Genomic DNA, 13,331 nt, shown 5'->3' on the forward strand with positions numbered 1-13,331 from the left:
CAGCAGTTCTGTGCCTATCCTCTGGTGTAGCGAGTCCACGATATTCTGGCTATACCACTGATGTTTCGGCCTCTATCCTGGATTTCGGTGAGACTGAGGCTGCTGGGCCTCCGCATGCATCCTCCTGGTGAATCATGCCCGTTGGCATATGCGGGATTGCAGTGGGACCTGAAGACCCAGTGGATTCCGCATCAGGGAAATATCTCAGACTTGGTCCAGCCAACATTGGGAATTGCAAAAGACCAGCAGTCGTGGCTAATTCACTGCAATTGGACCAGCGGCAGACATCTTGCCATACCCCACCCCGAACTCTGTGGTCAGATGTGTCCCTCCTGGGTTGGGGGAGGTAGAGATGAGAGGACTCTGCTCTCGGTGGAGGCTCAGTTGAGCATGATACGCTTGGCATTGAAAGCCTTCCTTCTGTTCATGAAGGGGAGGCTGGTTCAGGTGTTAATGGACAACAACGCTACCACCATGTGGTACTACAACAAACCGGGCGAAGTGGGGTCCTGGACCCTGTGCCAGGAAGCTATGTGCCTGTGGAAATGGCTGGAATTTCAGGACCTCTTCCTGGTTGTGCAGCATTTGGCAAGAACTCTAAACACCAGGGTGGACAAACTCTACTGCCAATGCCTTGCGGATCACTTGGTTAGATATATTCTCCACTGCCAACAATGACTAGCGTTTCTAAGTGCAGGATTTTCCATGGCGGCTCTTGCTCTGATATGCATTTCATCTCTAGTGGAGCTCAGGACTCCAATACACCTTCCAGCTGTTACCACCCTTGCCCAGCGTTCTCTACGAGATTAGGAACGATCTGGCTCAAGTCATTTAGTGGCTCTAGATTGAGCAGGGAGAGAGTGATAACCCGAACTCTGAGCATGAATCTCAGTTCTCCGATCAGGTTGCCTCTTTGCGAGGATCACCTGTCGTAGCACCAGGGCAGGGTTCTACACCCGAACCTGCACACTCTCGACCTGCATGTGTGGAGGTTGAACGTCGACAGCTGAGTTTTCTAACCATCTCCCCAAGCATGCGACGTCTTGGCAGCCAGGTGTCCCGCCACCAAGACATGCCTGTTGATGGGGCAAATTTGTGGCTTGGTGTACTACCAATTCCATTGATCCTGTCTCCACCCTTATCTGAAGATTTTGTTTGCTTTGTATCTCGCCCAGCTAGGCTTTGTTTTGGGCACAGTTAACGGGTACCTGTCTGCCATCTGTGTTCTTGAGGTTTCTGGACCAAGACTCCCTGTTCAAGTCAACCGTTGTGATAGGCTTCCTGCAAGGCTTGCAACACGTTTCCTCCCACACCTCCCATCACCCCAGTGGGACCATACTTTGTTTCTGATGTGTTCAACTTCTTCGACTGATCACCATCAAAACAAACTTTCTTGTGGCTATTACATCTGACAGTAGGGTTAGTGAGTTGCAAGTGCTTTCAGTCAACCCTTCGTATACTACACTACTTCATGGAAAAACTTGTCCTTTTGAACCCGTACCTTTTTCCTACCCAAGGTTGACAGTTTCACGTCTGACAGACCATTATGCTACGACTTACTTTCCTCCATCTCCCCCTTCCAAACAGAGGAGAGACCCTACCGCCTGGAACCAAAACAAGTGTTAATGTTCTACATTGATCCTACTAAAGATATACGGCTGGACGATCATCTTTGTGGGATTTGCTGGAACGAAGAAAGTCAAAGCAGTGCAAAAGAGAACCATCTCCAGGTGGATTGTCCTCTGTATTAAAATCTGCTACACTCTGGCTAAGAAACTCCACCAGAGCCAAGGTTGCGACCACTGCTTTAGTTGCGGAGTCCTAGTCCTTAACATCTGTCAGGCAGCTATGTGGGTATTGCTGTTCACATTTGCCAAAAACTATCTAGACCGTGTTCCAGCATGATGGGCATTTTGCTTGTTCGGTCCTCCAGGACTTTAGTATAAACAGTCGGCAGATCCACCTCTGAGGAGCCATTCATTTGGCATCTATTCTTAGGTAAGGAAGCTGCAACTAGAAGTCTTTATCAAATTTCACAAGGTGCTTACCTTTGACGTCTTATGTGGTAGATTATCTAGTTGCGGACTCCTTACTAATCCCCGCTGTTCTGCGAACTGTGATTTCCATCTCATTTCCTTGAGGACCTCACTTGAACACAGGTTCAATACCTCGGTATGGCTCAGTGCTTCTTCTGATAAAGATAAAAATGGTCATGAAACTGAGGTCCGCACGCTGGGGTGGTGCCTATATAGGCACAGTGCATGTCACTGCTGGCGCAGCCAACAGGCGAAGCAAAGTTATGGCTTCTACCAGCGCGCATGCGGACTGCTCCATTTCCAGATCTAGTCTGATGCCTGGGGAATAATTTTGGGTAAGGAATCTGCAGCTAGATATTCTCTATCAGATAAGGTGTTAACTAAGGTAAGTAACTCATTCTTCACAGATGGTGGAGGCATAGAAATGAGCAAAAAACAGTAAATAAAATATGACGTGTGGTCTCTAGACACTAAATATTGATTGGAAAGTGTTGAAAAATGACTCATGACAAAGTGCAAATCGTTCTTGTGAGTTGAGGGAGCAGTGTGTCAGAACTGGCACAGCTTATTGTCCTGGGACAGTGAGTGAAGCTGCGGGAGCCTGCAGAAAAGCATTGTTCTATTTCAGCTTTTGATAGCTGTTGACGTTATGGCTACATTTTCTTAATTTCTTGTACAATTTAAGGAGAAATCGTGAGAGGCTGATACAGCTACCTATTTGATATCTAACTCAAGATTAAATAAGTTAAATTGAGTTACAAACAGTGCAAGTGATAAAGTATATTTTGAAAAAGGTTCTTTGCTAAAGAGCTTCATAATAGGGAATATTCAATATTTAAGATCCAATGAGAAACGTGTAGAATGTTTGCTATAATTTTACACAGCAATTGCTATACACCTTCTCTTCCCAGACTCTTGCATTAATAGTTTGTGTTCTGGTCTAACTTTTTTTCCTTGTAACGTTTCCTCTGTTGCACTCCTTTCATGTTCATATCAGGCTGGCATAGGGAGGATGATTGGGTGTTTTTTAAATGTGAACACTTTCTAAAAAAAATAAACAACTTTTAACTTGTCTGGAGTATTTACAAACGGTCCTTTGCTATTTTCTCGAAAGGTTCTTAAAATGTATTTACTTTGGAATTTTCAATTTTATGTAGTATTGTACTTGTGTCCTGATTTTTGAGTGCATTAACTGCTGGGGTAGTATATCCAAACTAATGAGCTTGAACTGATTCAGAAGCTTCTTATATATTTTATAAGCAGGATTTTGCATTTCCTATTACTTTGTGCTTGTCATTATTTTGCTGTTCACCTTGGAATAGCCTCCATTTCAGTCATTACTGAAGTACGTCTGAGTCCCTTATAAAATTGGTTTTGTCAATTGATGCCATGTGTGAGGTTCTTCGATCGGGAACCAATTCTATTTTCTCTTTTCTGGTATGCAAATAGAACTTATGATAGTTTAATGTTTGCTTTAGGTGACTGATGCAGGTGTTCACCCAAGCAGTAGTATATGACGTTGTTTTTTCTGATCTTATTTCTTACAGGAACAAAAATGTTGAATCATGTCTTAAACATCTGTGAAAAGGATGGCACCTTTGACAACATTTATTTGTAAGTTAATATTGTACTAATTATTAGGTTTAGGTGTGTTTGCAGAATGTTGAAAACATTTTAGAATAGTTCAGATCGCGCAATAATGAGTGATAACTCAAATGTTAGATTTTTAAAAATCCATGTTTGTAAGGCCCTTTTTTCTCAGTTCAGTACTTCAGCGTCTCTGCAGAATTTAGTAGCTATTTCTGATAGATACTTGTAAATGCAGATTCTTCACTTTGTGGCATCAGACTGAGTCCGGTAGGTGGGGTCGAGCTGCACAGACTTTGTCCCACTACAAAAGTGATCAGCAGAATGCCTTATAAGCTCCTCCGATGCACAGTGCTGTTGGTGCCTTTCTTTCTGCACCTTCAAACACTGATCTGGAGCTATTCCATCTATTGACAAGTTTTTTCTCCTACATTTTCTTCCTACATTTTACGTGTGCAATCGATGTCTCCTCCCATAATGGAAGTGTTCAAGCCTAAAAGCGACTGTTGCAAACAGGTGCCTGGGATCTGAACATGACTCGAGGACCTGTGATGACTGTCTGGGGAGGCGGGCTAAAAATTAAGATGCCCACCTCATACTGGTTCGTGTGAGCAGTACAAGTGCATCAAACAGAATATAGTATGGAAGATGGGTGACCTCAGTTTAATTTAGAAAAGCTCCAACCTTCCCATCGAAATGTAGATTTTTTTTTTTATGTTTGTGAATTAAATAAAATATCATCATTGGTGTATTGGGTTGAATGTGTTACGATATTTTTGTGTATTTTGTGGTTCAAGTCATCAAAATTGCTTAGTCCTCGATTCCAGTAATGACTCTGTGGTAGTTTCTGTAATCCAATAATTCAGTGGGGCGCCCCGGATTCCAGAAATTTACGTTGGGATCCACAGCAGTCAAAAGATTAAGGATCACTGGGCTAGGGTACCCATGTTTCAGCCTCAGTCCTGTATTTTAGTGTGGATAACTCTGAGGCTGCTTGGATTGATGGCCTCTTGCATCCTGCTTTTGAAACCTACCCAATGTCCTATGCAGCCTCGGCAGGGGAACCTATAGTTCCATTGTGGAGAAGTGTGGCTCAATGGTTAGAGCGGCAGACCATGATGCAGAGGTCTGGCCTGGGACCAGGGTTCAGTTCCTGCCTCGGCGGGTCTTGGGCTCAATTTCCTTGGACCTGTTAATTCTCGCGTCGGTGCCTATTCTAATCATGGGTCCCACTCTGCAACTCTGGGCAATAGCTTGCTTAATCTCCACAACGGCCCCAACAGCGCTGGGATGCCTGGCTTCACCTTGAGGGTGCCCAGGAGTGGACATTTCACAGGGAAAAGCCAGGATGGGTTCCACAGCGGTAGGAGTACAGCGCCAGGACACCCTAGGGTAACAGTGCGCTAAACAAGTACAACACATTTACATTTACATTGTGCATAGCTCCAGGGGAATCCATCAGATTGCTTCCAGGTTTCAATGGAGCCAGCAAAAGGCTTGCAGTGGTGGCTGCTGGACTGCAATTGGGTCACTATAGATCCCTCTCCTTACCTCAGCCAGATTTGAGGGTGGGAATGGGTGCACTGCTTCTGTATTGGGGAGGCCATCTGGTCTGTGGCAGAAAGTCAACATGTTTCTTAAAGGTGATTAGTTTGGCGATCAACACCTTCCTGCCCATCGGAGGAAGGCTGGTGCAGGTGCTCATGGATGCCACCCCCATGGTGTGATACTGCAACAAGTAGGTCAAAGTAGGGGTCTTGGGTCCTGTGCCAGAAGGCTATAAACCTCAGTAAGTGACCGGAGCACCAGGTAACTTTTTTGATGGCCGAATCTCTAAATGCCAGGGCGGACAAACTCTGCCGCAGATACTTAGTGGACCACGAATGGCAGTTACACACAGATGGTACAGGGTGTTTTTCATCAATGGAGATCGCCTATGCTAAATCTTTTCGTTACCGCCAACGACTTGCAGTGTCGGCGCAGTGGAGTTCCAAAGGTGTCTTTCTCTAAAACTCATTCCACCTAGAGTGGCGCTCAGGACTCCTGCATGCCGTTGCCTCTCCTGACTGAACTTTTGAAGATCAGAAACGATTAGGCCCAAACCATTTAATTGACACTGGATTGGGCCAGGAGCTTGTGATACCTAGAACTCCTAGTCATGAGCCCTGTCCTCCAGTCAAGCTGCCACTTTGGGAGGAACTTCTCTTGCAGCAGGACAGGATGCTGAAGCTGGGCCGGCCTGCACAATCTGCATTTTTTGGAGACTGAGCAGTGACAGTTGACCTTATTTGATCTTGCTCCTGATATCGGTCATCTTGCAGTGAGGCGTCCTTCAACAAAATGTTACATCAGTCGTTGGGACAAATTTGTTTGGTGCATTACCTGGCGGATTGACCTGAATGGCAAATTGTGGTTTTTGTTTTTTGGGGGGGAGGGAGAGTTGGGTCTGTCCCAGCAAGGACTTGCTTTGGGCACTGTTAAAGGCTACTTGCCACTTCTATTTGCTGTTGCCAAATCAGCCTTCATTGTTTAAGTCATGTGGTGGCATTTTTGAAAGGTTTGCCAAATTTGTTTCCACCAAAACCCTTTGTGAGATTTAAATTTGTTTCTACTTTGTGTGCCAATGCACACTTGTCCATTAAGTCTCCCAACTAAACACTGTCTTTTTCATTGCCATAACAATACCACCTTAGTGGCAGGTAAGCTGGTACGGAGGACCCACGCTTCTTTTCTATCTAAAGTGGTAACAGTTTAATGTCAGGCAGGCTATCGCCCTTCGGTGTTCTTTCCTCTGCCTCATCCTTCAAAAGAGAAAGAGGGACTCCATTGTTTGGACCCCAAGAGATTACTTCGTTTTTACTTTGTTTGCTCCGAAGGCCTTCAAATGGACTATTGGCTCTTCGTGTGATTTGTTGGTGCAAAGAATCAGCGATTAGATAGTGTCCACCCAAAAAAGTATTACCAAAGGTAAGAAATTTGTATGTTTAAGCTAAGTGAATGAAGAAATCATCCCAAGTGTGGGAGTATCAGGCTATCTATATGTGGCAACTAGAAATCTACCGAATCTGTAGTGCTATGAGTTTAAAGATTGAGGACCTTTTTTTTTTATTCTTCCCTCTGCACACTAACTGATCTCCTGTGTACAAAAGTGAATTAACTCCGCTGAACATTTAGTTTGGTAAACTTTTCCTTTGTGCCCTTTAAAGCTTTAAACACAGTTGAGTTGAAAGTGGGATCCTGAAATCCGGACAAGAATCTTTTTCTTTTCTCGTTGCCCATTGTATCTGTAGTTTCTCTTACCCTTGATTGCGGCACCCTTGATTGCGGCACCCTTGATTGCGGCACCCTCGCTTGATCTAACCATCATATCCTGGATTTCCAGATTCCCCAAACTACTATCCTGTCTAGTCCATCCACTCCTGGACCCAAGATCTCACATGCTCTGGAGCATTGGCTGTTTCGTAGGTTTGCATGCTGGAAATATTCTCCCACTCCAGATTGGGAGCTATTGTTCGCCTTGTTTGCACAGTAGTATCCATACACAGCAATAGGATATTGAAACTGCAATAGACTAAAAGCTGCCAATCCACCTTATTAAATAACCTGAACTCTGGCCTGTGAGTCGAAGAGGTTTGGAGCGCCAGCAGTCCTCAGAGGTTCCAACTGACCTTCTCTTATCCACTTCTACGTACAACAATCAAATCCTTGACCACTGCACATATCTCATCCAAATGCTCAATTTGGAATTCAGAAGCAGAATTTGGAATGTTTTTTTTTTTTCTCTCCGTTCCCTTCCCAGGACCTTTTGCCTGAGCTACGTATAAGCAGTTCTATCCCTTTGGTACCATGGAGGGCGAGGCCCGGGATCACTATCTCCATTGCTAATGCACCTTCACGTTGCAGGACTTTCTTCAGACCTTGTACGTTTTGTGGGGAAGATGACGTCTACACAAACTACCACACAAGTTAGATCTGTTTACCTCCTATATCAGTCCATGACCCTATAGACCGCAATATTTGCAGCACAATCGGTGCATGAGCCCTCCGTGATGGAAAGGATTGTTTTTTGTGCTTTAAAGTCTAACTCCCCTATGCCGGCGTCAGTGCAGAGCATTACTTTACCGCCAGACAGAAGTTGGAGAAGCACCAACTGGAAATTGTAACCTTTAAGAAATTGGTCACAGGCTCCTCTATGGAGACCCTGAAGATCCTCTGTGTATGCAACAAAGGTGTGAACTCCTGGTTATAGTGGTTGTTTTTATGAAAAATGATAGCAGGCCTTCAGGAAGTTTGTGGTCCTTCCTAGTCTCCATAGGTCCCTTATCGACGACATAAACCGTTCCATTGTTGAGGTTCAATCATAAAACTGCTCAGTCAATGAATGTCTCAGGATAGTTTTCAAAACCCACCCTGTCAACAAAGGTTTTTCCAACGGAAAGCCAACTGAGTCAACAATTCAATAAGTAGCTAGAATCTCGTGTAACGCAGCTCTAAACAACATTAATGAAGCAAGCGTTTTACAGAGGTCTTAGGACAATAAAGTTCTTCATTTTGCAGAGGCTTCAATGTTTCTGATGCCTAAGTCGGCCAGCATGACCAAGGAGATACTCACTGCTACTATCAAAAGGTTTTTAAGAAGCTATTCCCCACAACGATAGTTATCTCCGCATACAGCCCACAACCTCCAATTTCCTGAGCAGTATAGCTATATTCGTGTTTGAGCCTCCTAGACAAAAGCTGCGAGCCGCAACTGGAGATCTTGTAGATGAGGCCCACGCTCCTAGGTGCTGGGGACCGATTACCCAGGACACACCCGCCTGTCCAGAATGACTGTCTCTGGGTGATGGGCCAAAGGAACCGCTTCGGACGGTGCCCTTGGTGCAGGGCCAAATAAGCACACACTGACACACAAAGGGTGTAATTTGTGCCCATCTCCAGAGCACAAAGAAGTGTGCAGCTTGCGCATTGTTTAAAAAAAACCAAAACCCACAATTGGGACCCTTGGGGATAGACGCCTGGCACATACCATGGAACTGGCGGCTGAGATGGAGTTTTCGCATGACAGCTACGCGGAGAGCAAGGCAAGTGCGCCTGTAGGAGATGGGATGGTTATCACCAGCCCCCACTATTTTGCTTCTGATTGTCCTCTGGTGACAAACCTGGTCCGGTGCATGTTGAGGGGCACGCATAGACTAAGGCTGATCACTGTTTCCAGGCCAAGGACCAAGACTACGTGAGTACTATGGACCCTGTGTAAAGATCTTACTTGCCTCCACCACACCATGGTGCGCTACAGCCCTCTGGCTGAACCATGAGCACGCCTTGGAGCCGAGAAGGGACGAGAATATTCTTAATTCGAATTGGGCAACAAGGCCAACATGTGTACGGCTCTGGCACTGCGCCTGTACAGAAGCACAAGTCTCCACCTACCAAGCCGTCTGCACCAGAAGGCACATCAATACCGAAAGATGCCAAGCAGGCAGCGACCACAAGAAAATCATCTGATCTGAAGAAATGCTCAGGCTCTAGTGCCTCGGAATCGAAAGACCTCCGTTGCGAGGACTGTAAAACAACATGAACTATCTTCTGGACAGAAGAAAAGTCTCACCTCTGGGCTTCCAAAGCTACACAAGGTTTTGGAGGACAGTCTGCTCCAAAGAAACAAGACTCCTACATAAAGAACTGGTGAAGAACAAGGCATTGTCTTTGAAAGACTGCAAACATTTATGCAGGAAAAATGTAAAGGAAATGCCAAGAGACAGGCTTAGGAACAATATTTGCCACAGCCGCCACCAAAACCAGTGCCACAAGCCCAATGACTTTCAGCCCCCCAGAATCGCCACAACCACACTTGCTGTCTCCACAAGAGGAGGGAGAGATACAGGATACAGATTCCAAAGGAACACAGGACACCCACCATACCCCTGACCCATGTGGTGATTATGATGTGGTCCTGCCTGGAGCCACCAGTACCCACTAAAAGGTTGCCACCAAATGACACATCCTCATACCACAGTGTCATCCAAAGAGCTTTGGAGCACAACAAGCTTGCCATGCACACTACAGAGGAGCCAACTGACTTCCTAGTGGAAACACTTTAGGGCACAGAGCACAATTCAATCTCTTCCAATTATTGCATCCGTCTTAAATGTATTCAAAGACATCTTGAAGGACCAAGTCAAATCCCGGGTCCTAACTTCGCATAGAGAAGAAATACAGGTAGTCTCCAATTGACCCTATTTACATGCAGGGCATCCCACAGCAGCCCTGTTGTCGACACAGCCAGGAAGAGAGCTGCAGTAAAAGCCAGTGGAGTCACTGCCTCCGGTCAAAAAGTAAACTAAATTGATGAATCGGGCAAAAGTGTATGGCATGAAAACAACTGGAAAGATCACCAGTTCAGGTGGCCGCCTCTCCTGATAAAATTGGGCTACCTGGGAAGAGATGTAGGAACTGATCTAACATCACCCAGACTAATACAAGAAACGAGGCAAATCCTTCACAAATGAGGGAGCCAGATAGCAAATGTAATAGTCACGTGCACTAGACGGAGCTTACGCTGCTGCAAGGGGCATCAATACATCAATCCTGCTCTGTGGACAAACATGGCTGCACATATCTGGGCTTCAAACCTGAGGTGCAGCAGCACAATCTTAATCTCCCATTCATTGGGGGACACCTCTTTGGGCTGTCTATAGACACACAGCTAGAGAAAATAAAGCAGGTCACCAACGCAGCCAAATCCATGTGTGCCTTAAAAATAACACTACAAGAACAGCCCTTTCGGCGGCAGCAGGGGCGATGGGCAGCAAAAGCCTCTACCACAGAAAATACCACATATCCGCGCCGGCAACCGCAGTATCGCCAGCAAGGGTGTGGTTACGATTGGGAAGGCTACAAGAACAGGGGCAGTGACAGAGGTGGCCTCAACAACGGCACAGCTACACCATCAAGTAAATGACTTGCCCACACTCTACCTCTGAGCACTAAACACCTGTTAGGGGAAGACTAGGGCAATTCCACCAGTTGTGGCTAAACATCACATCAGACCAATGGGTACTACAAATAATCAGGCAGGTATGTTGCCTAGAACTAACTCAACAGCCTCCAAATATCACGCCACAATGGCAGGTATTAAAGCCACAACATCTACATCTGCTAAAGGCAGAAGTAATAAGCATTACTACTAAAAGGGGCCATAGAAGTAGTCCCACTTAAACATCAAAACAAAGAAGTCTACTCCCTTTGGTTCCTCATACCAAAGACAGACTGCTCACTATGGCCCATTCTGGACTTGCGCACTCAGTCCCTACATACGATACGAACACTTCCATATGGTCACATTGCAAAATATACTACTACAACAAAAGGGCGACTTCGTGACTGCATTAGACCTGAAGGACGCTTACTTTCACATTTCCAGTCCACCCGGCGCACTGCAAATACCTACCGTTTGTGGTAAGTGGATGTCATTATCAGTCAAGGTGCTACCATGGGGGTGGAGGGTGGGATAACAACCCCAATGGTGTTCACAAAATGCTTAGCGGTAGTAGCAACAAAATTACATCGGGAAAGCTTGCATGTCTTCCCCTAGCTAGATGATTGGTTGATCAGGAATCCAAGCCAAATGTCAAACACTCATAACACGATCAACTTACTACACCAATTGGACTTCATTATCAAAGCCATAAAGTTGCATCTCCAATCGCTCCAGGTATAACCATACCTAGGAGTGATACTCCATTCTGTATCTGGAACAGCTTACCCCAATCTGCAAAGGGTTCTCCATCTCCAGATCCAAGTGGGTCTTTTTCAGCCACATCGTCGTCTATCAGTCAGTAAACTGATGCACTTACTAGGGATGATGGCATCATGCATAGCGATAGTGGCACATGCACTTCTACACATGAGACCTCAAAGTGTTTAGCATCACAGTGGTCACAAGCAGAGGGGAACATGGAAGATCTTGTGTTAGTTTCACCCAAGACCCATCAGGCACTACAATGGTGGAACACCTCAAACATACTGAAGGGAAAACTCCTCAAGGACCCAAACCAGCAATTGACAATGCACATGAACATGCTGGAGGTGCTAGCCATCTATAAGACTCTCAAAGCGTTGCTAACAAACATTACAGTAAAAAAGGTCCTGCTACGAACAGAAAATGACTGCAGTGTATTACGTTCTTACACAGGGGTGGGTAGAGGGACTATTCCATACAACTGTTACAACTAGCGCCGACCATATGGAAATGGGAAAACAAACACTAAATCTTCCACCTGGTGCAATAGATACCAGGGCATAAACTCCATTGCAGACCTGCTTAGCAAGACCAGCAACAAGGTCACCTGTGGGGGGGCGTGGCCAACCGGGCAACATGGCGGACGCGAGCTGCTGAGGCTCCGACCGTAATCCCCTGATGATCCTGACGGCGATCCTGTGATGGGACAGGACGTGGCGGCCAGACGCGGGTCCAGAGAGAGGAGACCGCGAGGAGTCCGCGCAGCCCAGCGGGCGGTGATTTCATAGCGCCGGGGCCCAGGGCGGCTCGGGAGACGGGGACGCGCGCGGCGGCCTGCGAGGAGGGGCCGGCCGCTGGAGCCCGCGCTGGCACTCGACGGAGGCCCTGTGACGGTGCCTCGGAGCGGAGAGACCTGCAGGCTGCAAACTGCCGGCGCCTGGGGACGCGACCTGACGGGACCCCTGCCGGGTGCTGGGGCATTGTGAGGGGCCCAGAGGAGGCGGCACGAGGCGGTGCCCAAGACTGCCTGCTGGAGGCCTGCTGCACCCTGCGAGGCGACTGGAGACGGGGCATCGTGGGACTGTGGCCCATGCGGACGAAGAGACCCTGATGAATGTGAGCCCGATGTGAGGTGCGGAAGGCCTTGGCGCCGGGGGGTGATCCACGGTCGCGCCTGAGGCAAGACGTGGGCGCAGGAGCCTGGACTGGAGTGGCCTAGAGCCGGTGCACATTGAGGGACGCCGGGCGGTGAGGGGTACAGCGAGCCCGGAGGCCGCGCGCGGGCGGCCGCTGCTGAACCTGAGGCCGGGCATAAACAGGGGCGGACGCCATTTCGTCGGAGGCGCCATCTTGGGTGCGGCTGTGGATGCGCCTGGCCCGCTGGACGCTGCGGGGGTCGCCGACCGGCACACAGCGGAGCAATCTGGGGCCCCCCCCATGAGCCGGTGAGCTGGGGAGTGGAGATCGCGGGAGTGGGACCCCACCCGTGGGACTGGCTGATGGGACTGGACTGACTCACGCCCCAGTGGGCACGAAGACGGCGAAGGCAGAGTGCGTCGAGGGGTGCAGCGGTCTGCTAGCGGGCACCGGTCGGGTGTACCTGGCAAGACTGGAGAGGGCCTAGACCGGAGGACGCGCCAGGGACAAGTGCTGTGGTGCGGTGCCCTGAGGAGTGAGGGGTGACAGGTCCCGAGCGCCCCACCTGGGCGGGGAAGCCTTGCTGGTGTGTTTCCCTTTGGAGCCTGTTGTCTGAGCGGACTGTGGGGTGCTCTCTGTCCTCCTCCCGGTTGTTCGTGGCCTGGCGACTGCGACCTCGGAGCCCGAGGAGGACCCCGGCGGCCGCGCCGGGCGACGTGTCGGTGGGTCCGGAGAGCCCACGCCTGGCTGTGGCCGCGACGCCTGGGGCCGAATCGTGAATGCCGTCCGCCCAGCAGTACGCAATGGGCCGGCTTCGAGACAAATCGCAG

General features: G+C 48.1%; 1 protein-coding gene across 2 annotated transcripts in view; it reads left to right on the top strand.

The window, feature by feature from the left end:
* The window catches only part of NAA50 (N-alpha-acetyltransferase 50, NatE catalytic subunit), a 165,327-nt gene that overhangs the window by 126,280 nt on the left and 25,716 nt on the right, over nt 1–13,331 (top strand). For both annotated transcript variants that reach the window (XM_085621088.1, XM_085621089.1), the window contains exon 4: nt 3,584–3,650. In XM_085621088.1, coding sequence (XP_085477214.1) covers nt 3,584–3,650 — 67 coding nt within the window. The remainder of the gene's footprint in view (nt 1–3,583; nt 3,651–13,331) is intronic.

The sequence above is a fragment of the Triturus cristatus genome, chromosome 8 (genome assembly GCF_964204655.1).
Source record: "Triturus cristatus chromosome 8, aTriCri1.1, whole genome shotgun sequence".
Classification (NCBI taxonomy): Eukaryota; Metazoa; Chordata; class Amphibia; order Caudata; family Salamandridae; genus Triturus; species Triturus cristatus.